The sequence below is a fragment of the Homarus americanus genome, unplaced genomic scaffold (assembly GCF_018991925.1).
Source record: "Homarus americanus isolate GMGI-L3 unplaced genomic scaffold, GMGI_Hamer_2.0 scaffold41027, whole genome shotgun sequence".
Lineage (NCBI taxonomy): Eukaryota > Metazoa > Arthropoda > Malacostraca > Decapoda > Nephropidae > Homarus > Homarus americanus.
The window spans coordinates 5,599,117-5,624,980 of NW_024745073.1; the positions used below are offsets into that span (position 1 = coordinate 5,599,117).

Here is a 25,864-nt window from a genome sequence, read left to right on the forward strand (position 1 = left end):
GGGATCCTACCGTATTCTGTGGCAATAACCTACTGTCCTCTGGGGCAGATTCCTACCATCTTTGTGGGCGGAATCCTACAGTATTCTGGAGCAGAATTCTACCGTATTCTGAAGCGGAATGCTACCGTATTGTTTGCGGTATCTGACTGTTTCCTGGGTCAGAATCTTACCGTCTTTGGGGACAGAATTTACCGTCTGCTGACGCAGAATCCTACCGTTTTCTGGAGGGATATCACTCCGTTTCCTTGGGCAGAAAATTTTCTGAGAATTTGAAAAAAAATTGAAATTTTTGGGGAAATTTTACAATTTTTTTTTAAAATATTGGGAAATTTTATAAATTTTTTGAACAATTTTGGAAAATTTCTGAAAATTTCTAAGTAGATTATCGACATTTTGAGAAATATTACCTAATTTTCCGAAGTAGATTATCATAGAAAACGGGAAAGTTGTATCATAGAAAATGGGAAATATCTACTTTCCGGGAAAGTTGGTTATCTACTTTCCGGGAAAGTTGGTTATCTACTTTCCCGAAAAGTAGATTATCTACTTCCTCGAAAAGTCGATAATCTACTTTCCCGAAAAGTAGATAATCTAATTTTTGGGAAAGTAGATAACCAACTTTCCCGGAAAGTAGATATTTCCCATTTTCTATGATACGAATTTCCAGTTTTCTATGATAAGTAGATAGTCAACTTTCCCAGAAAGTAGATATTTCCCATTTTCTGTGATACAAATTTCCTGTTTTCTATGATAATCTACTTCGCAAAATTAGATAATATTTTCCCCAAAGTCGATAATCCAGCCTACACAGCTCCAAATATTCATGGGGAGCTGTCCTCGGGCAAGTCGCCACAGGTCCAGCCACCTCAGTGGAGGACGCCATGCCGGCCCCCACACGAGTGACAGCCGAGGTACACTCTACACCAATGGTTCTCAACCTTTTTCACTCCATTCCCCCCTTGAGGAATTTTCAACATCCTCGTGGCCTCCTTCAATTTTCTCCCAAACCCCCCCATAAATAATGTTGAAAAATAAGATGCAGATGAAGAGAATACCCTATTTTATTTCATAGTTGACAATCATCATTATCTTATATTTTGATAGACTTACATGATTTACATAACTGACGTCACTAGACTAGAGTGACTACTAGACAAGCCTCACAGCAAACTTGAATTTGGTTGGGAAAAAGTTCATATGACCTCTGAATATTTTGTCACAGCTCAATGGGAAGGCTGACATTGTTTCCTTTCAGTCAGGCGACTGATCCGAGGTTGTGTCACTGACAATGCACATCTCATGTCCGGGTCCACATCCAGTCGGTTCCGGCTTTTACTCTTTATATGTAGAAGGGTGGAGAAACCAGATTCGCATAAATAGGTAGTTGAAAAAGGCAAGAGGACTCGAAGTACAATCTCGCTGACTTTAGGATATGACTGATACATTGAGCACCAGAATACAGTCAGAGATCTTTCTTCATAGAGATCTTTGGCAGCAGAATCATTCTTGAGATCAAGAAATTCGTCCTGAACATCATTGGGAATTATAGCAATATCAAGAGTGCCAGAGAAAGGATTTCCCACCAATTTCCCATCTTCCTCCTCGAATTCTGGGAAATACTTTTTGAGCTTACTTTCCAAGGATTTCAGGTGCTGAGTAATTTCAGTTTTGAGTGATGGGTCAAGCAGATGATCTTCATTCTCATCAAGAACAGTTGAATGATTGTTAAACATGGCAACATTTCCTGCATTAACTTTCCTTTGCCAATTCTGGAGCTTGGCAAGAAATGCACGAAGACAATCCATGAGGTGAAACACATTTCTGCCCTTGCCCTACAGCTTGAGATTCAGCCTGTTTAGCTGCTCAAATATATCTGCTAAATATGCAAGACGTGGCTCCCACAACACCTCATTGAAGTGACTTAATAGATCATCTTTCCCTTGCACTTCCAGGAACAACTTAAGCTCTCCCCGAAGTTCAAACACTCGATTCACAACATTGCCCTTGGAAAGCCAGCGCACTTTGGGAGTAAAAGAGGGCTTCATGCTCTGAGTCCATGTCTCTACAAAGGTTCTGGAAAAAGCGAGAGTTCAGATCTCCAGCTTTCACAAAGTTGACACATTTGACCACTGCCTCCAGGATCTTGCTAAGTTCATCAGGGAGGGTTTTCGACGCCAGTGCAAACGATGGATCATACAATGGATCCCCTTGGTATTCGGAGCTACTTCCTTGACACGCTTCTGGATCCCCGATTTTGATCCCAGCATCGCCGGAGCCCCATCCATACAGACTCCACAACAATTTTCCCAGCTGATCCTGTTAGCTGTGAAGAAAGAAGGCAGCTTTCCCATCACATCTACAGCTGTTGTGGTGGTCTCAAGCTGTGTACAGAACAGATATTCCTGCTTGATGTCACACAAGAAAACATACCTAACAAACACGAGTAGCTGTGCACAAGAACTCACGTCCGTTGACTCATCCAGCTATATTGCAAACATACCAGTTGGAGATAATTTGATCTCCTGTATCACTTTTTCCTTTATGTCATCTGACACTTCATTAATTCTCCGTTTCACTGTATCGTTTGACAAGGAAATTTGTTGAATTTTACATTCACTTGCCTCTCCAAGAACCCGTTTGACCATTTTTAAAGCACATGGCTTAATTAAAGTTTCACCAATTGTATGGGGCTTCTTTTGCTTTGCTATTTCGAGGGAAACCTCGTATGATGCCTCAACTACACTTACGGTCTGTTGTTGGAAAGCACCACTCTCGTCCAGTTTCTGTTTTAAGAGCATAAGAACATAAAACATAAGAATGGTGGAAACTGCAGCGGGCCTATTGGCCCATACTGGGCAGTCCCATTTACACCCAACCCCTATTGCTCATATAAGCATCCAACCTATGTTTGAAGCTATCCAGCGTATTCGAGTTAATGATGATACTTGGTAACTTGTTCCATTCATCCACTACTCTGTTTCCAAACCAGTGTTTACCTATTTCGCGCCTAAATCTAAATTTGTCTAAATTAAAACCATTGTTACGAGTTCGTTCCTGGTTGTATAGTTTGAGTACCTTTGTAATGTCCCCTTTGATTAGCCCTGACTTCCATTTATACACCTCTATCAAGTAGCCCCTCGCTCTACATCTCTCGAGAGAGTGCAAATTGAGATGCTTTTACCTGTCTCTATACTCAAGGTTCCTAATGCCCGGGATTAGTCTTGTCATTCTCCTCTGAATTCTTTCCAAGGACTCTATATCCATTCTGTAATACGGTGACCAGAACTGAACTGCGTAGTCCAGGTGAGGTCTCACAAGCGCAAGATATAATCGTAAGATGACCTCGCTAGTCTTGTAACTAACACTCCTTTGTATGAACCCAAGTACTTTATTAGCCTTGTTACGAGCAAAAACACATTGTTTACTTGGCTTAAGGTTCCTGCTTATCATTACGCCTAAATCTCTCTCACAGTCGGATTTCTCACTGGCATCGTTGTTCATCTGGTAACTGGTTTCCCTGTTTACATCTCCTATACTGAATACTTTACATTTGTCCACGTTGAATTTCATCTGCCATTTTTTCAGACCATTCGAAAAATTTGCTTAGATCCTCCTGTAGTTTTGCGGAGTCCTCGTCATATTTAATAACACGTCCTATTTTAGTGTCATCAGCAAATTTACTTATGTTGCTGTCTATGCCGATATCTATATAATAAATAATAATGGTCCAAGTACTGAGCCTTGGGGAACTCCACTAGTGACGTTGCTCCAATGGGATTTAGTGTCGTTAATGCTCACTCGCTGTTTCCTGTCCTGTAACTACGCCCTCATCCATTTAAGGATATTACCTATGATGCCATGTGCTTCTACCTTTCTAATTAGTCTTTCGTGGGGGACTCTGTCGAAGGCTTTGCTAAAGTCGAGATATACCACATTATAATTGTGCCCCTCGTCCACCGATTCGAAAAATTATGAAAAGAATGTTAATAGATTAGTTAAACATGAATGCCAGCTTGTGAAGCCATGCTGGGAATCGTTTTCCCAAATTCCGTTCATGATGGCGCGTGAAGAAATCGGTGTCTCTCTTCGCATACTGTAGATGGATCGTCTTCAGATGGTGCTACAGCTTACTAGGCATCAGAGAATCGTTCCCCAGCACTTTGAAGCACAGCACACACTGAGGTTTCTCAATGCCATCAGCGAGGATTGATGTAAATCTGAAGTTAATGTATCCATCGATGTACTTCCGCTTCTTAGCAACACTTGTAGCCATCACAAATCTAGAGAAAATAGAAGACAGAATGTCAGAACAGACAAACAGATAAGTGATAAAGACTAAAGAATGATAAAGAAGGAGAGATAAATAGGACGAGTTAGAATGACAAACACACACACACACACACATTCACATACATAACACGCCCATGCACTCACACATAAAGCACACATACAGTCATACACAAACACGCACACAGGTAAACATTCACACTCAAGCTAGCAAGCTGAAGTGTACTTCCTGTAAGCAAGAACACGCCTCCTTTGACAAGCACTGCCCAACTTGGAAGAATGAGAAGAATAGTGAGTCATACCAATTTAGCACTAAAAATGGTAGGATTATGTAAGTACAGAATGAGTATGAACAACAATGGCACCAATAAATAAGGATATAATTAATAAAGGAAGTGTACAAATATTTCACCCACGTAAAGCAGCGACCACATGAATTATGAAACAAAATAAGTAACACCAATTACGGAGTATATTATGCTTGAGTCAAGCTCAAACACAATATATGGTTCAGAGACAATACACTCCACTGTTTTCGTGATGGTATCCCAGGCCAGACTGAGATCATTCGGTACTATCACCACTTGCAAAGGGATGACACACGGACACGTACTAAACAAGTCAGTTCAGCAGCTCGGTCCAGCGCCTGTCACACAGACAGGGACTGGACCTATTAAATCTTAAATAATCCGTAAAAAATAAACAAAAAAATAGTACCAGAGTATGTAAATATTAAAATTGTATTGTCGTTATGATTAAACAAAATGACAAAAAAAGTTTGAAAATTCACTTCTGCCAAGTCAAAATAAGTAATACAAGTTTTGTTTAATTCAGATTCCCAACATTATTTGGAAACGTACAATTTATAACAGCTCGCCGTGGCTCCCCTAAATTCTTGCCGTGGCTCCCTTGGGAGCCATGACCCCCAGGTTGAGAACCACTGCTCTACAACGAAAAAGGCCACCAGGGAACCAAAGAAACCGTCAGCTCCCAGGAAGAAATTGGACGTTTCAGCTTCCCTGAACTGAACCACAGTCCAGAAGGCAAAAACCACCACAGAACAAGAAGATATGAACCATCAGACCTGAACATATCCATCGAGGATCATCAGAAGTCCCCGATGAAACAGTGAAGGAAAACACCAGCACCCTGAACATCTTTTCATGTTTTCCTTTGAATCTTAAAATTCAATTCACACCCTTCACTTTCTTAATTATGTTACTGCATATGGAACTCTACTGACAGGCGAGGCAAGATATCAAGAATGACTGCTCCTGAAAATTAGTTAATGATAGAGTTAAGACAAGATAAGAAGTAGGCCTATAATTTCCTTCCTTGCACCCGGATATTATCTTGTCAGCAGAACACTACGTTATTTAACCTAAACTACAAAGCCCAGTTGAACAAACTTGAAAACCATTGCTCATGACAGCAAACATTTTTATAAATTCCTTTACAGCTAAACGCCTACCAAAATATAATGATAATTATAACTAATGAATTTAAGATGGGGATTATAGACCCATCAATAAAACCATAACAAGGGGACTTTTGGGGGACTGTCGACGTTATGCCTGTCATTTTGGACTGCGTGAATTCGCTGTGTATGTTCTGGGTACCTTTGAAACAGAAGGGTTACAGTGGATGAGCCTCAAAATAGTTTACGTTCTTTTAGGGTAAGATTAATTCAGGTTGACTTACGTACGAGGAAACCTGGGATTGGAAGCAAAATAACATGTTGGCAGAAAGGACCCACCGAGAACTGCCAAAATAGAGTATAACACTGCGAGCTCCGTTCCTACAAAATTCAGACGTGATTCATTGCCAGTTTTGTTTTCATTCACAGGAGCCAAGGAGCACGTCTTACAATACACACCTGCTGCTGATTTGTATTGTGCCCGATTTAACGTACAACCTATACAAGTCATAATATGATTAGTTTAGGTGCGAAACTTTTCGTATACAATTATCAATAATCCATAAGAAAAATAAAGTTGATTTCCGAGAGCAGAAATATATAACAGTTCAGAACGAGTGTAATTTTACGAAAATCGAAGAAATTCTCTGTAGGTAACGTAGCGATCATTAGGAACAAACATTAATGCTGGAGTGGGGGTATATGGGCTACAGGCATAAATCATGTAACACGCACCAACCACACCTAACTTTACAGGATTAAAAGATCGAAATGTTTGGTCGGTTCATGTTGTTTGCAATAAAAAATGATTTACGCCATTAACAACAGCTCATTTGAGACCCTCGTAAGTTTACATTAATTTTAGAAGGTGCAAAAATTTTCTCTCACGGAAATCAACTTAAGAGTGGATATTCACTAGACTTTGGTAAAATATATCATAAGTTTGATGCTGTCTTACAAGTGAAATGTTTAAGTCCTGTTACACATTACCACGGACAGTTCCTATGACTGACTTTATAGTATAGTACACACACACACACACACACACCACACACACACACCGCCTGAGCTTTATATAAACACATTTTAAATATCTTGGACACATTCAGAAACAAATTGGTTAAGTGTCTCGAAATCCTTTTAAAAACTTCAGCTCCTGTAAAGTTTATGTCTTGGTAACTTGTGACAGAATAAAGGCTACAGAGAAGGTGGGCACTTTATTTCCTGATATCCTCACTGATAGGTTTGTTTTAACATAGGTGTGGCCACCGGTGTATGATAGGTTCCACGTGTGTGAGATAGAAGTTTTTGCGGCGGGAGAAAATAAACGTGAAAAAAAAGCAACAACACTATTATATCGCACGTGCAGGCATGTGTCAGGTTTACAGTTGACTAATACTGTAGTGTCAAATCTCACCTAGTCCTAATCAGCATCTAACTTTGACATTCAGAGGAACTGCGTGCCTGATGATTACAATATAAGATAATTCATAATATTACGTTATGGTGTACTAAAATAAAACACATTCCCTTACGAATATACTCACCCAAAATATTAAGGTATTCTTTTCACACTTAAACCATAAAAAAAGGTCTCTACTCTCTATTCTAATGGTATGAACACCAAGTCTGTAAACAAGCTGTAGAATACGTAAACATTTCAGGGATAACTGATTACCTCACTACATTCTAAATCGATGGTCTTCAACACGGTGGACTGTGCTATTGCTTAACAAAACTACAAAGTTAGTGAAAACGTTTCTTAATGAAAAAACTAATACTATTTTTTTATAATAACATATACTCATACAATATTAAGAATGAATAATAATAATAATAATAATAATAATAATAATAATAATAATAATAATAATAATAATAATAATAATAATAATAATAATAATAATAATAATAATACTAATACTGATGATGATGATGACAACAATAATAATAAACCAACAATACTACTAATAATAATGGCCATAAGAAGAACAATACATTATCGCATGTGTATTAAATTATAAAAGAGAAAATGACAGAGAGAAGTATATTGCGACTACACTTTGCATGTCAGACGGGGGTAAATAAAGTGGTTTGAGCTCAAGGCGTCAATCGTGTGTCATTACTGAGGCGCCACATGGTGTGTCTGGGCCCCCAGTTTGTGTGTGCTCCCACCCACATGTGCTCAGTCTCTTTGTACATGTGCATCCTGTGAGTACATGTGCACTGAGTGAGGGTATCTGTAGTGTGGTTAAGTTTTCATATTGAATTGTGTATTTGTACTCTATGAATACAAGCGATGTGTGGAAATATACACATAGTGTGGATATACAGGTATGTGCATTTTGTGAATATGTGCAGTGTAAATGCCCATACACTGTGTGGATGCGTGTGTACACTGTGGGATCAGGTATACCGTAAATACATGCACCGTGGATGTATACACTGTAAGCATACGAATCTCGTGAATACATAATTATACAATGTGTAAATATATGTACAAGACAAATACGCATTAAATATAGGTATATGCACACTGTATGTAGTACGTGAGTACCTGCATAGTGTATCTTATGTGGATAAGTGTGCTTAGTTGAATACATTGTGTCAACAGGGATTAGTTTTAGAACTAAGAATGTATATGTTTAATTGTGCTCTGTGTGTGTGTGTGTGTGTGTGTGTGTGTGTGTGTTGCGGTAACTAGTCAATACCACACCTGGCTAAGCAGCAGTGTGTTCCTCCTCCTCCTCCTTCTCTCTCTCCTGTTGCATTACGAGCGTTCAACTGCCTAAACTAAAACACACCCAAACACGTCTGCGATCCACTTGACAGATGGTAATTTGTCCTGGGATTGTTGGGTATCTCTATGCAGCCTATGACTATGTGTACCTATATGTATCCTATGACTATGTGTATCTATACGTATCCTAAATATCCTATGACTTCAGTACAATAGCTATAAAGTTAAATTAATTACACTACTGTATCGCCATACTAATAAATTCCTCCTAATGCTATTAAACAAGACAGAATTTTGAGTGTTATATTATTTGCTGTCTATCTACTGTATGCCCTCTGTTGGAAAGACTATGAACTAGAGCCACAATTCTCCAAGGTTCATACGCTAAATAAATCTTGTAACTGAGGATTTAAGAACGTTCCTGACTAACTGACGTAAATTAAAGCATAGCTGTGGCCTCTTACCTGTCAGAAATATCAGTAAATATTCAAAACATAGAAATCCCATACATTAAGATATTTAATGGATGAGGTTGATATTACTATGAGTGAATATGATCGTCTGAACAACGCCTGGGGCTCTATGGAACTTGTAAACACTGAGACCTTTACGATCATCACTTAAGAAGGTGTAAGTTGGGTAACTGTTTAAGGAATAGTTCTTAGATGTTTTGCCTTATACTCATAATGCTTTGTGGAGTGCTGTTAGTGCCTATATTTTCGCTAGTATGATCTCTTTGTCATTCTCTTTATGTATTCGAATGAAACAAATTATATAAAACTTAAGGCTAGATGATGTATTTAATTATGTAACCAGTGTACATAAAATTTTAGAGCAATAATGTATGAAATCTTCGTTACTCCTCTTGAAATTACTGTCGTATAAATATAATCCTCAGCTAAACAGTTTAATGTCTGGTAAAATTAATTTGGTTTTGTACATGAAATCCGATAAGCTATAGATATTCCTGAATAAATTATGTGATTTTGATTCTGTTATCCCGGGACATATCAGCCACCCGGCATAACACCACCACCACTCACCCTCAACTCCCAATATTTTCATACCGCACGATGGTCGGTCCTCACGCGAGGTGTCCCGCCTACAAGAGTATGCCATAAAATACGATATTAAAGGCGGACTCTCCATGCGTAACTTACGAGAACTCGACCCAAGACGCAGTCACCCTTTTCAAAGATTTAAGATACTTACACTTCTGATATAAATTACTGCCATGCTCTGCGATTTATATGATAAAAGTCAACAAAAACGTATCGTGCATATGAAAATGTCGAGGACTCTGATTCTCAAAGATCCGAACTGGTGATATGAGGATGACGCAACAATCTGTCTCATGTAGAACAACGATACGAAGTTAAAAGCCAAAATGGCTACGAAACCGCACCGAGACTATCTTAGCTAAAGCAAAAAGGACGTATACGAATCTCTGAGAATCCAGCTGTCAGAACTCGGCTCATATTTTATTCCGTGAAGCAGTAAGTCATATCACTAAACTCAATCAGGCGTGTGAGGACCTCCAGCACACCGCCAGGGAAAGGCTAAATTATACACCACCATACTGAGTACACTGTTCCCTCTTTCTGTAATTTTGTTATCGCTCCAAAAATTATACTAATTATTTTACAACACAGGAACAGGCCATTAAGGAAATTGCTTTCTATTATACATACAGTACTATAACCTTTAGGGCCTTGTTCTTCTTTTTGTTCCTCTTCCGTTCCCCGCTACCTCCATCATCCACGGCATCCACCAACCAACTCATCATCCACCTACCGACTCATCATCCACCTGCCAATTCAACATTCATCAGCTGACTCATCTACCTACCGACTCATTATCCACCAGTCGACTCATCTACCAGTCAACTCATTTACTACTCAATTCATCCACCAGCCGATTCATCCACCCTCCACTACATCCACTACCCACCACATCCATCCCACCCAATCCCAGTACCACCACCACCACTACAGCGCCAGACCCAAGAATTAATTAATTAAAACTTATATTAGTACTACAACTCCACTTTCTCCCTGTGCTTCTTCCTGATGACTTCGGTGTGGTGAGGCGGGCAGGTCGTGGGAGGTCACAATAACGTAAATGAGTGACTTCCTCAACTAATTAGACACGTACTTGAAGTCTCCTATCTGGGGTCACTATTTGTCTCACTCGCATGTCTTAAGGTGAAATGAGTAAATTTATCACCTGAATTTCAACTGAAGCTTAGCCACACTAACACTATTCTAACCTAACGTGGCCTAATTAACTTAAGCTAATCTAACTTAGTTTAGCGTTTGGGTGTTTAATCATTAGGTGAAATAAAGCTGGGGTACCTAAACTTCACTTGATCTATTTTTGGGGGGCTTCAGAAACAAAGGCAGTTATATGTTTTCGAGGGTTTTAGATAGATAAATAGAATACTCAATACAATCGTCATACGATTTTGCACTGATTCAATATGTACATAAAACATGTACAGTAGGTATAAAAAAAAATCTTAAATAAAATATGATTTATAATTCACTCAACTCGTCCAAAAGTTTGAAGATATATTGCTTTGGAGTCACATTTGGTTAGGCTACGCTTCTGCATGAAAGAAGTGTACCGGGCGGAAGGCGCTACCTCTGTTATCCTGCTCCACCGGTATAAAAACACCGGCAATACTCACAAAACCAGACGCTAACATCAAGACAAATGGACGGTTGACCTTCAGCTTTGACCTTCATCGCTGACAGACTTCAATTTCTCCTACACTTCAGTCAGTGAAATTTATGATGATACAAATTCACGTTAGTTTTCATGACAATACTCGAAGGCAAACAAGAGTTATAATCAGAAGGGGGGGGGGGGATTTGACACTGTAACGCCTCGAATCGAAAGAGCAATATTTTTTTTATCAGGTATCTATATTATAAAACATCATAAAGTGTTCTTTGTTCACGTTTTACTCGAAGTTTATAAATAATATTTAATGTTATTGTTGTTCTTATTTTCTCAATTTCATTGTTTTATACATTTATTTTTATCTTTATCCTCGAGTTGTTTTTCATTCACCCTCCCGGCCTGCCTCTAGGGACACGACCTTGTGGCGACCCGACATTGCCCTCAGGATCGACCACCTCACACTACCAGGCTCTCACTCCACTTATCCAGGCTCCTCTCTATCCCTCCCCTTACCCCCGTCACCATACTCAATGCCACCACAACCACCATCACTGTCACTACAAGCACCGTCACCTTAATGTCATCACAACCACCATCACTGTCACTACAAGCACCGTCACCTTAATGCCACCACAACCACCATCACTGTCACTACAAGCACCGTCACCTTACTCAATGTCATCACAACCACCTAGCACCGTCACCATTACTGAGGAAGCTTCAATTAGAGTTACTATTTTAATACTGGGCTATGAATGTTGTATTGAACCGTTTGTCAAATTTGTAGTCATGATTTACCTATTTTGTTAGCTTTCTTGGACTGTTTTTTTGTTAAATCAACTTACTGTTTATCATTTGTATACCTTCACTGTCTATGTATATATTGAGACAAGGTGAGTTTGCATGGCGATTTACTGAAAGAATATGTCACAACAACCACCATAACTCCCCAGTACCACCAAACGCATGTGTTAACAACCTGAGAGTCCACCTGGGTTAAGGTAGAGTCCTACGCATCACTTTCTGGGTGGCTTCGGTAACTAATTTCCAGCACCCTCCGCCACCTGTGTCCTTCCAGAGCCTGACGACTGTTAGGGTGAGACCAGGTAAAGTAACAGCTGCAGCTCCACGACACCACCACTCCACCTTATACACCCAGCTTCCTGCATCGCCTGATCACAATGCTCTTGTTACATATTTTCACCACAACGTCATCGCCAGGTTTTGTTGGGTGTGAACTGTTCCCCGATAATAATTGGCAATTCTCACCTGGCTACTGCAATACTCGAGCTAAATCCTAATTATTAGATAGCGATATATGATTTTACCTTCAATAGAAGCTGATTTATAAAGTTTGGGCAAAATACTCTCGGTAATAAATTCGGACACAGGCGTGGCTCACTAGAGCAATTGCAATGTGTAGCTCCTCGTAAAAACTACACCCAGTAAACTATAGGAATCTGGTGTAAGATATTAAGTGTACGAGGTGAAGAGGAAGAGAGCAGGTAGTCAGTCCATCGAAGCAGATGGTGGGAGGGCAAGAGGTAGCCTCGCCTTCTGGAGGGTAACCTCACTCAACTCTCTACACCACTCTGCAAAAAATTTAACCCGTAAAGGAATTTCACGACTGTAAGCATCACCACTGGTGCTCCTGAAACCGACTCATATAAGGTTCTCATTACGCCGTTGCCAACTACAAGTTTAGAAGGTAATTATATCAAATTCCCAGTTGCGTGTGATGATGATAGCAATTTGCGTGGTCGGTACCCTAGGCGAGGCGGGCGTGGGGGCACACGGGCAGTCAGTCAGCGCTGATCACTGCCCCATCAATGATTTATTACAAGTAAAGCCCCGTTTTACTTATACATCATTGAGAAGCGGCAAACTTTTACTGCAAACTTACTGATCAGAAACTCTAATCTTGAGACAGCTGGAGGCGGTTGGCGGCTCTTAAATGTGGGTGTCGACCACGGCCAGGTCTAAAACACACTACCGGCGCTCTGAACCTTGAACCCCTTGAGGAAATAATGAAACCATATTTCTAACTAACGACTCCAATCTTCTTCTTTTTTCAGACTTTGTGGTATTAATATAAGTCATGAATCCTCATCCCACACAGGAAAAGTATAAAAATTTATATGGAAATGTTCAATTCGTCCCAGGAGTAATAATAAGACCCATAACATCTTCGCTTTTATTTGTATATAAGAACTGCCAAAACTATCATAAAATGTAAAACAAAACATCAGACTTCACTACTTAGAAACATGACTCCATTATTTCCGTAAAAAGGGGCCAGGGTTCAGAGGCTCGGGAGTGGGTTTTAGACATGAGGGAATTTATCAGTTTACGACGGAATTTACAACACGAACCTACAGGAAACCAGGTGTGATAAAATAAGTAACATCAGCCATAGGACTATACCTGTACACCCCGGGGCGGCCTCGTAATCACGGGTGTAGTCGTAAGCCATCATTACATCAGACTGTAACCCCGTCGTGGCAGAGACTGTACTGTGCGTGAACCCATGTTTGTTTCACTCTCGTTCGCTATTAAAATAGAGTACCGCATTGTATTCCTTATTTACAGAACCTTTACCAGTTTTATTTCTAGTACCTTTAACACATTTGAATCATTATTATCTTAATGAGTAGTGTAATATATATGTACTGAGTTCAGTACAGAGATCCAATTGTTTATGTATCCAACATTTAAAAAGAAATCGAAAATTATAATGATAACAATGATTGCTATACTGTATTGATTTTACTTTTTATTATTATTTTGTTATAAACTCTGGCCCTCAACACACCCAGGCCTCTCTGACGGTACACGAACAAAATCCCATCGTTGAAAATCCACCCATAATATTGTGTACCCCACGAGACAGAATCCCACCACAAAACTAATAAAGTCAACAATCTGCCACAAGCCCACGTTTCATATTTCTTCAACCTGTGTTAGTTTAAGCGTAGATATGTACTAATTCTTATCATACAACCCTTCACCTCATACATTGTACAGTACATCAATTCAACCTCAAAATACTCAAAAATGTTCCTGAACTAAACGGGTATATATTTCATTTGTTCTTTAACTGAAGGTATTATAACTCAGATGAACCACAGCCCCGATAAGGACTACTGTACTATGGCAAGGTTTTTGTCTTCCCTCTTGTACCACCGTTGTTTGTAGTAATATCAGTCAAGTGATCATTATTTTTGACGACCTACGAATACGTCTTTAGTGACAAGTTAAAAATCCTGTTTTGGTGTTTGAGAGTCGGTTTTATTAGTAGTTAGGCGAATTTATGGTTGTTGTTAAGACTTAAAAAACCAGTGCTGTGAGAGTAGGAAATTACCACTTTATAATGATAGTTTTGATGGGATCTTTAATGGTGTGTTTTGAAGTCACTGAAGAAATCAATTATAAAAAAGCAGCATAACTAAACCTAACTTAACCCAACACAACTCAACCATCCCAACCCAACATAACCTAACCTAACCAAAGATCTGTTTCACCATTGATATTTAAACTTGTCTTTCTTGTTCCATCACAGATCAGTTATTGATGAAGATTCCACCCCAAAAAATTACAGAAAATAAGATGGTGGAGCCCAACTATATCTTTACTAAAATAGAAATCAAAAGTTTCCCCCCAAAAAAGGAAAGAATAAAGAATAAAGTTTTCTATTATTTGTATGATATTAAAATCTAATGAAATATATGATACAGAACCTATGAAGATATGCTAGTGTGTCTTACCTTATCCCAGTGTGTTAAGTATCAGAGTGACCTGGCCAGCAGATCATGATGTACTGTACTAGATGGTGCTGATACACTCTGGAGATAAGCTGGCCCCCTGGTGTCATAAGAAACAGGTATCAACAGAAGAAATGATAGTGTCCGATTCACTAAACAGCAAGAAACAAGTAACAGTGTAAACAAATATGGCGCATGAGTGAATAATTATAAGTTCTCAATCTCGTAAGTTTTTTTTTTTTTTTTTTTAATACAACTTGTTTCTTGCTGGTTAGCGAATCAACCAATCAGATAACGACGATCTGTAGATGGATACCTGTTGTCTTTGTGTGTGACAGCAAGGGGACCAGTTTCTTGTGGTGGCTTGATCATCAGTGTCTGCGGTAACATGAAGTGAACTCTTCTCACTTATAGGCCACACACACCTTCGTCGGGTTCACGTCTCTGTAACATTAGTGAGGGTTTATAAAAAAAAAAATCTGAAAGTTGGGCACGATATATTTCCAAGTCCTTATAATGGGTGACAACAATTACATAATATTCTAATTTTCCCAGATGGTGTGAGTATAATGTATATAACAGTTTGATACCTTCTGAAGAAAAAAAGTTTGTTACTCAAGCTGGCAAAGTCCACCACCACAACAAAGTATAAGGGACCATAAAGTTGAACAATAAATCAGTTTCTTTTTACAGAGAACACACCACTGAGTGATATATAACGGTACGAATGTTTGGCAGTGCTCGGCGATTTGTTCCTGGTAAAATCGTTAATATTTCAGTGATTTTTTTATTTTAATTGCTAAAGCACGGAAGGCGCTTACTAAGGAACATCAAAGTTGTTTATAACTAAGTCTCCCGCCAGATTGGGCACATGCCATTAATGACGTTACACAAAATTAACGACCCACCCAAACCCTTATGATTTTATACAGTATCTTAGTTAAGTCAGGTCAGGTTTAATTGGGTTTGGTTGGTGCGTTTTACCTATAATCATTGATGGTGTAGCTAGAAACTATACCCTTACCAAACACACTTCAAATTAGTTAAATGAACACCTACAGAACCCAGAGTTGCACCCCTTCTTATAATGGTTAAAACCGAATAACCTCATAAGTATACCTTGTGGCTCTGATTACTACCGACCAACACACACCTACCAGTCAGTCACCTGATAAGCAACAGGCTGGACCACTTCCAAGCCTTTACACCAGAGCTGAACTGTGAGTGAATAATGATACTCTGACCACGACGGAAACAACCAAGATCTTCTCCTAGCTCCCGCATACTGGGAAAAGCTATGTCGGATTCTGTTTAATATTTACTATAATTATTTTACTTTGTCAATGGCCACACACACACACACACCAAGTACAGGGTCCTTTCAATAGCAGGTTGTGGCATATACTGTACTGTATGTGTGTGTGTAGTCTCACCCAAAAGCTCGTTAACCCTCCCAGCCAGCTATTGCTGCACTGCCTGCTTCATATGTATGAACTTGAGTTTGTTACTTCGAACCTTTAGATTCATTCGTATCGGTTTCATGTTCTGGTTGGTACTGAGACAGTTTCAAACATCTGAAGCAGGCAGTGCAGCAATAGCTGGCTGGGAGGGTTAACGAGCTTTTGGGTGAGACTGTACATTCTTCGTTACCTTCTCATCTCCATAACCATATATACTGAGGGTAAATCAATAATAATACGCTTACAGATATGATGCTCTAGTGTATAAAAAAATTAAGAAATTGATGTATTGTAATATATTGCCAGAGGTGAGGTTGTCTATCGCAGGGTGGGGGTAGTTACATCAATTTTAAAACTTACCTACAAGAGACAAGTAGAGGTTTGGCGGAAAACTTAAGATAATACTGTACATATATCGTCCTATGATGTATGTCATCTAACAACAGGCTGGAGTGACGGATTTGTATGTTGGTAACTGGGTGGGCTGACAGTGGCGTGGCCTTCTACATAATGTTCCCCCGACACTAGTGAGTTCTCCTGACAATGACGGAGGTCCTAACTCTGGTGACGCATCATTACTGCACTAACTCAGCATAACGCCGCATTGCAAAGATATATTGTTGGACTCGTATCTGAATGAAGGATTTGTACTGAATATATAAGGTCTTAAAAGAAGGTGAGAACTGCTCTGCACTAAGATAAATCAGTTAAGGATAATCATTATTAAAGACTCCGAAAACTCAACATCTAATTTATATTTTGTTTATCTTCTTAGTATTAAAGAACGCCTGGAAATAAATATGAACTGTAAACAATTATTAGTATTTACGACAACTGAATTCATCCATCAACTACCTCATAAAAATAAAGAATAAAAACTATTAATCTTAAGTATGGGTGTGTTTCTGGAGCTGGAACTATTAATATTCTTCCTAGACGTGGTACAGTACTCTCTCAATGGCAACGTGACTGTATCAACCAGACGTTTACTATCTCGGCATTGTCCCAGAAGAAGCCGGATGTAACTGTTGCTGTCACTCGTACACTAATCAGTAATTTACCTATAGATTGCTCCTACACTACTATTATGTCTGTTAATGTGTCTCTTTACAAAAAATTATACATTCCCAATCACGGCATTTCTAACCTAATTGACTGTTAAGACTTTGTTATCATTTTAATGCCACTAATGGGTTCAAATACCCCTCATGCAAATTGTGTATATCAGAATGGGTGCGTCACCATGACTGTCTTTGCTGAGGGACAGGGCGTCGCGTCTCAGTTTGTTTATGTCTGGGACTAAGCAAACAAATGCGCATCACACAGGACAGAGTGCATTCAGTGTTTATACAATGTGAAGGTTGTACTCAACTCTATTTCATTCATCCCCTTCGTTGATAAATATTGAAGGTGCTTTATTTCTTTCAACAAGAGACGTGAACACTTCTCAAAGATACGACCCAAGAGTTACTTAAAGCGGACAGCGTGTAAGAGCCACTACACCACACCGCCTGAATTCACAAATATCCGTATATTAATTTTTCCACGAAGTAAAGAAAAAAGATTATATTTAGTTATAAAGACAAAGTGCAATATCCAACGCCATTTTGGTCTTCCTCTCAGTGTCGTAGGGGAAATTTCTAAGGTGTGAATCTTTTGAGAATTCGTGCCAACCAGGTTTGTTGTGTGATGTTGATTAAAGTATGATTATCACCCGAGCTGAGTTAATTATTACATATGCTGAGTTAATTATTACCTATGCTGAGACAATTATTACCTGTGCTGAATTAATTATCACCTAGGCTGAGATAATTATTACCTGTGCTGAGTTAACTATCATCTGTGCTGAGTAAACTTCGTAAGAGATATTCAACAGGAGGAAGCGACACACTAACACAGCCTCAACACTCACCATCCGATAGACCCAAGTCCTAATCTATTATCATTGGGCCCTTATTCTGATGGTGTGCACAAATAGTAATGGGCTCCAATACTAATGGGAACCGGTGCTAATTGGTCTTAATGCTAATAAGCCCCAATGCTAATGTCCCTGGATGGTCGTGGACCCCAGTGCCAATGGACCTCAATGCTAATAGGTCCTAATGCTAATGACCCTGAATGCTAGTGGACCCCAGTGCTAATGAACTTCAACGCTAATGAGGCCCTAGTACCAATGAACCCTTATCCTAATGGCTAAGTTACGTTAGGGGCCCACTTGACCAACAACCAACTGATGCGACACTATCAACACGAGGCACAACAACAACACTGACCCAGGGAGGAGGCTGAGTGGGTGGTTGGCTGGCTGGCTCCTTGGTCTTCAATGTGACTGGATGATGCCAAGGTAAACATCTACCCTACACACTAAACACACCCTATTGTTTGATCACACACGAATAACGATAGTGTGACGAGTCATATATGTTATCTCCCTTTACTGTAGTAATTGGGGATCACCTTAACATTAGACACTTCAGTTTATTTCACCTATGATTAAACACCCTAGCGCAACCTGACAGGGGTGGGGCTGGGTTGGGTTGGGTAGGGTAGGGTTGGGTAGGGCTGGGTTGGGTTGGGTAGGGTAGGGTAGGGTAGGGTAAGGGTAAAGGTGGTTAATCTTCTTGTGAAATAAGCTGGGGTAATCTTCAGTTTATTTGAAACAGGTATTTTTGTCTGGGAACAATAAGTATTACGACTAGATGACAGTGTAAGGGATTATCCTGCCACATAAGACTAGGTGGCATATTTATATCCAGCTCTTAACTTCGTCGTCACCATACGCTAAGTGTAAACAATGGGACAGCTCCAGCCTTTTAAGGGCACAGAAATATACAAACGAGTGGCGCCATTCCCTTTCCGTGTTAGGTACTGTCTGTGGGGGCGACTACTGTACGAACCTGAACTATGCAAAAATAAATTATCGTTGTCACTTGATTTTTGATGAGTATTGTTCAATGGTCGATATGTTTGGCTATTTGTTCGTTAACGCCCCAGTAGTCGAACATCGTGAACTGTCGTCTTGAAACTTCCAGATTAGATTCCGAAGGTTACAAGAGCTATGTTTTTTTCTTCTATTTATTAAGGATGATTGTCCTTCACAACAGCCACGTCTGCCTTCACCTGGACTACTGCTGTCACTTGATGGCAGCAGGAGTTTAACAGTTCTTCTAAACACGAAGTCCAATCTAATGCTATTCACCTCATCAAGGACCAGCCTCTCACTGCCTCTGTACCTCTTCTTCATTTTAGATGGCGGTGTTATACCGTGTCAATTTTAATCTCAGTAAAAAAATTACCAACACTACCAAAACAGGTCAAGTTATTCTCTTCACGTGGCTACCTTGATGGTAATGACTTTCCTAAAAAAAAAAATCTGTAAAATGTATCATCCAGTTTTTGAGATATACGGGTCCTCACTCCTGTTACTGAACACTACTGCTGCCAACACCATTATCTGTAGTTCTGTTGAGGTTCCCTTTACAGTTACTAAAAATATATGACCTTTAAGAATGTTGCAGAGTGGGTAGTTGTCTCCTGAGTATCCTTGCACCTAAATCTGTCAGACCTTAACTTTGCTCCTCCTCTTGACAAAAGATGCCGCTACCACTGATGTCCGCCTGAGTCTTCACGCCGGCTGGGTTGCTCCTGCTTCCACCATTAAGTTCACACACACCACGCTGGGGACATACACCACATTATACTTCATATTTTTGTTCTCTTCATATCTTAATTTTATTTTTACTAGAAGGTACAGTATATCTATTCCGTGTATAAAGTAGTTCCTGTACGTTATGTACAGTATATTTTAACTAAATTTTTCTAAAGTTAATGTTCTTGGGGATGATAATCAAGCTTATTATTTACAACTGTCACTGTCGATCTGGCTTTGGACATTCACTAACCATCTGCTTTACTGTGGTGCATCCGATCACCTTACACTGTACACCACATGTTTGTTTATTTTAATATTAAACTGGTTGACACGATAACACCCTTCCACTATGTCTTAAACGAATATAAATAACTACACAAACACGTTGGTTAGGATATGTACATAACTATACGCTCTCCTCTCTCGTTGTGACCCTGATGGCTTTGTCTGCTACCCTCGGTCGAATTGTCTTACTGTTTACAATTGTTGTATACCTGTACGTTTTATGTACACTGTATACCTGCGTTGTCTATACACATGTTGAACTGTATACTTGCATTGTCTATATACATGTCAAACTAAATGTAAACTGTAAACATGTATGATGAGTTTACCGAATAAATATTATTATTAGTATTAGATAATCTCTCTGGCTCTGATGTTATCTCTCTCTGGCCCCTTTCCCTTCCTTCCATCTCTTCTTGTCCTTTATACGTCGACTCGGTAATGAGGCCCAACACCAGGGCGGTTAAACTCCATCATCTACACCAACACTGTTCCTGACACTCATGGAAGGGGGACTCTACTTGCCCCTGGACACCTAAAACTCTTCCCAGGTAATGATTTGAGGTCCCTTGGGGTTTTATTTATTGTCAGCGATGAAGGTAACGAAGCGAGAAGGAAAAATAAATAGATAGTACAGATAACAAGAGATCCTCAAGTCGCAAGTGTCGTCTGAATGTGAAAGAATGTTTACCTGTAACTTTGAACAACTGTTGATGCCGACGAAGCAAACGACGAAAATATTGACGCAGACGACGATGACGATGATGCAATAAGAAGCACAAGTAGTCTGGATCATGTTGAGATTTAGGCACCTTAACTTATTTCACCTGAAGATTAACTATCCTAACCTAACCCTCCTTAGTAATATTAGGGTGTTTAATTATCAGGTGAAATGGGGCTAGAGGTGTCTACTTTTCATATGCTAAGCTGGAGTGTCTATTCTTCATGTGATCCAGTAACCTCTACACCTGTCAGTTGTTTGTGAGTGATATTCCACCCGGGGCTACTTGTGGGTCATTGGCACTTTTTTTTTCTTTATTCTCGTATACTTTATTTGGTTCATCAGACCAAAGAAGCCATCAGGACGTGGACGATGACTGGTGTGTGTCAGTGGGTGGTGGGGGGAGCGAACGCCAGGCGATGGGAATATGGTCGGGGTAGGTTAGGTTAGATTCATTACGTTAACCTAATATAGCCCAAGATAATTTAACATTACTAATATAACTTAACTCAACCGTACTAACCTAATTTAAACATTACCAACCTAACCAAACTTACCAAACCAAACAAAACCCAACCAAAACCAAAGTAAATCAAACCTAACCTAATCTATCGGAAGAACAAAATATACCTATCATATATTTCTCTACAGCCAATCACATAGCACGTACAATATATTCACTCACCCATGTTATAAGGAAAAACAGTGACAAGTGTCTGGCCAACCCACCGCTGTATAATTCATGGGGACGCTTCACCATCTTGACGCGGGACACGAGCCAGTAAGGAGCTCTCGTCAGGAGGGAGAAGAAGCATCAGTTAGGAAGGAACGAACAAGTCGGTCCACACATAAGGCTGTGGGTCCAGTCCTCATATCCTCAGAACCAAGACCTCGATTCTCAGAGGGTTATATGATAATTTCTCCTTGAAGCTGATGATGTAAGAATGGGATCAGGTGAAGATTAGACACCCTAGATAAATCACTTGATGAAACGCCCTAAAAGCTATTTGAACGGGTTATGTTATGTTATGTTATGTTATGTTATGTTATGTTATGTTATGTTATGTTATGTTATGTTATGTTATGTTATGTTATGTTATGTTGTGTTGTATTGTGTTGTACTGTGTTAGGTTAGGTTGGGTTAGGTTAGATTACTTAAGGTTAGCATTAGCGTTAGGTTGGTTAATCCCATCCAAAATTACACTAACACTCTGCTATATTTACTAGATAGGTTCTCACTTCCTCTGAACCATTTCCTTCTTAAACACATCACAATAAATCATTAATTTATAATTTATTCATATATTAACATTTATTTATTTGTTTTTACCACAGAATCGAAAAATAAATAGTGGGTAGGACCATAACAGACGGGGGGGGGGAGAGGAAGGGGAGAGGGGGGGGGAGATAGGAGGGAGGAGAGGAGGAGGGAGGGAGAGAGGAGAGGGAGGGAAGGGAGGAGGGGAGGAGGAGGGGAAGAAGGGAGAGGGGGAAGAGGGAGAGAGGGAGGGGGAGAGGGGTGTCTAGTATGATGGATTGTCGGCGTCTTATCTGTACTTGGTCCAAACATTCCTTGAGGGGAAACACCGTCCAACCAACAAACATCTTCCAGCTCACGTAACAAGTAGTGGCTCCTTAAGTAACACCTACAGCAACCTAGTCCGGGAGCCTTAGTGACATCTTAACCAACACAGTCAGGGAGCCTTAGTGACATCATTACTAACATAGTCTGGGAGCCTTAGTGACATCCTAGCCACATATACAGTCTCAGCAGAGCCTTAGTGACATCTTACCAACATAGTCTGGGAGCCTTAGTGACATCCTAGCCAACACAGTCAGGGAGCCTTAGTGACATCCTAGCCAACACAGTCAGGGAGCCTTAGTGACATCCTAGCCAACTCAGTCAGGGAGCCTTAGTGACATCCTAGCCAACATAGTCCGGGAGCCTTAGTGACATCTTACCACAGAGTCCGGGAGCCTTAGTGACATCCTAGCCAACACAGTCAGGAGCCTTAGTGACATCATTACTAAAAGTCTGGGAGCCTTAGTGACATCCTAACCAACATAGTCCAGGAGCCTTAGTGACATCCTAGCCAACACAGTCAGGAGCCTTAGTGACATCCTAGCCAACATAGTCCGGGAGCCTTAGTGACATCCTAGCCAACACAATCAGGGAGCCTTAGTGACATCCTAGCCAACATAGTCCGGGAGCCTTAGTGACATCTTACCAATAGAGTCCGGGAGCCTTAGTGACATCTTACCAACATAGTCTGGGAGCCTTAGTGACATCTTACCAACATAGTCTGGGAGCCTTAGTGACATCTTACCAACATAGTCTGGGAGCCTTAGTGTCATCCTAGCAACATAGTCTGGGAGCATTAGTGACATCTTACCAACATAGTCTGGGAGCCTTAGTGTCATCCTAGCAACATAGTCTGGGAGCCTTAGTGACATCTTACCAACATAGTCTGGGAGCCTTAGTGTCATCCTAGCAACATAGTCTGGGAGCCTTAGTGTCATCCTAGCCACATACAGTATACAGTCTCAGAGCCTTAGTGACATCCTAGCCACATATACAGTCTCAGAACCTTAGTGACATCCTATCAACACACACTAGAAGCCGCAACGACACCTAGCAACATTCTCTCGCAACACTTGGCAACACAACGTAGAAGCCTCGACGACACCTAGCAACATTCTCTCGCAACACTTAGCAACAACAGTCTGGGAGCCTCAAAGTCGTCTAGCAACAAACACCGCGAGTCATAACGACCTATAGCAACAAACCATTAAAGCCAAGCAGAATAAAACGTTCACAAAATCCCACCAAATTTAGCATTAATAAGATGGGATTTTGTACTACACCCAAATAAAATGAAGGACAGTTTAGGTTAGGTTAATTTTGTTGGGATTCTGGCCTATAACCAATAAATGTTAGACTGTTTGGTTATATTAGGTGGAATTTTGTCCTGTACTGGTTATACAAGGTGGGATTTTGTCTTACACCAAAGTACAGTAAATAGTAGATCTTGGCGTCGCGGAGTGTCCTAGCCTAAGGGCGGGCGGTGTGTGGAGGTGAACGACCTCCTCCAGACTTACTGTAGTGTCCTGGGCACGGTCTGCCGGGCTATCAACGGTTCCTGTGTTAAATATTCCCACTAACTAGAGAGAGATGTCTGAAGGTCTAATTGTTTCACATAAACTAAAACATAAAACTAGCGACATGAGTTTCAAATAAAATTACCATAAATGATTTATCTTTAATATTTTTTTTATTCAAACAACAACAAAAATAAAATAAATGATGTATAAGAATTTAATAATCAGTCAAGTATAATGCTATAAAAAATCACATGTTGATATTTTCGGATCACCTGATTAATCTCTACCCCAGTTTATTTCACCTAAAGATTAATCACCCTAACGTTAACCTAATCCCCCCCCCCATATATTGTTTTAGGGTGGATATTCTTTAGGTGAAGTAAGCTGGGGTGGATATTCTTTAGGTGAAGTAAGCTGGGATGGAGATTCTTTAGGTGAAGTAAGCTGGGGTGGAGATTCTTCACGCGATCCAAATTTCCGTCCTACCTGGAGAATTAAGAACGTATGTAACTTACTCCCTTATGAATGGTTTTAGCGGTTAAGTTGAAACGACACTATTTTGGGAGTTTCCAGTAATAGGTGTACATTGATTTGCCTAATTTGCTCAAAAACGCCAGGAAAATTTGTGATTATTTTTACCTGGAAAATTAGCTGAAGGTACTTAGGTAAAACTATGTAATGGACTCCAACGTACACACACACACACACACACACACAATGCTTGTCCCTCGTGTAACGAGGATGGCCGGCCCAAGGGCCACCTAGGCGTGAATTTGCTTAAGGTGTTGAAGCTGTCGCCAACACAACAACCACACCCTAAATTAACGAGTTGCGTGACGCAGTGTCAAGGAATAGTCCGAGAAGATCGGACAACTCGTCAACTGCACTGGCCAACCATTACCCGGGAATACGATCCTCAAATCGATTAACTTCCAGATTCCCAATTACTGCTGGGTAGACAGAGGCAAATGGCTTAAAGGAACTTGCCCATAGTTTCAGCCTGCCCGGGGATCGAACCCGGGTTCGCTCGCTTGCGAGGCGAGCATGCTAACCATTACACCACAGGTCGCCCCACACACACACACACGTTAGTCTCCTTATCATGAGAGTGCTAAGAAGTAACCAAATAAACTAGGAGAGAGAGATAGTTTGATAGTTCCCCCCCTCCGCCAGGTGCTGACACACTCACCTCTCACAGGCTGCTGTAACGTAATAACACACCTTGATTTTGAGTAACGTTTGTGTAATCTTCTCACTCTGAAACCTTTCTATCTTTCTAAATATTGATTCCTCGAGATACATGAAATAATAATCACTCTTCAACAGCTATATCATGTAATTATACCTCTTAACAATCTCACAAGAACCAATCGTAAATCAGATAACCTCGGAAACTATCGTAGGACTTTTAACACGCGATTGTAAATTTCAATCAAATGGATTTACCTGCCGGGGGAGGGGGGGGGGAGGAGGCTTTTAATACCTACGAAATTGTTGATGGCGGGAAGCAAGAAGTGGGGCCGTCTGACTCGCCACTGAAGGGAACTTATCTATGAATATTCTCCTCTGATCCTCCACGATAGCTTTAAAACTCTAGGTAAAAACTCGTACGATGAAGTGTCGATATGTATCCATGAGTGTGTGTTTGTGTGTAAATAATACGGTGTGTTTTGCGTGAGAAATACTCTAGTTATTTAAAGCAGAGTAGTGTGGAAGTGGTGAGGTGAGGTGGAATGGGGTGAGGTTAAGTTACG

At 40.2% G+C, this 25,864-nt stretch overlaps 1 protein-coding gene and 1 non-coding gene across 2 annotated transcripts; both read right to left on the bottom strand.

Moving 5' to 3' along the window:
* Positions 1–1,223: 1,223 nt before the first annotated feature.
* Positions 1,224–1,805, bottom strand: LOC121878505 (zinc finger BED domain-containing protein 5-like). Its single transcript, XM_042384763.1, has one exon. The coding sequence runs from the start codon at positions 1,803–1,805 to the stop codon at positions 1,224–1,226; it is 582 nt and encodes a 193-aa protein (XP_042240697.1).
* A 23,300-nt stretch (positions 1,806–25,105) lies between these two features.
* On the bottom strand, positions 25,106–25,179 carry Trnaa-cgc. Its single transcript has one exon. It is a non-coding gene; the product is annotated as a tRNA-Ala (tRNA).
* Positions 25,180–25,864: the final 685 nt, after the last annotated feature.

Bases quoted from the DNA above. Each gene is read 5' to 3' on its own strand.
- LOC121878505 (XM_042384763.1), bottom strand. From the start codon at position 1,805: ATGGATTGTCTTCGTGCATTTCTTGCCAAGCTCCAGAATTGGCAAAGG.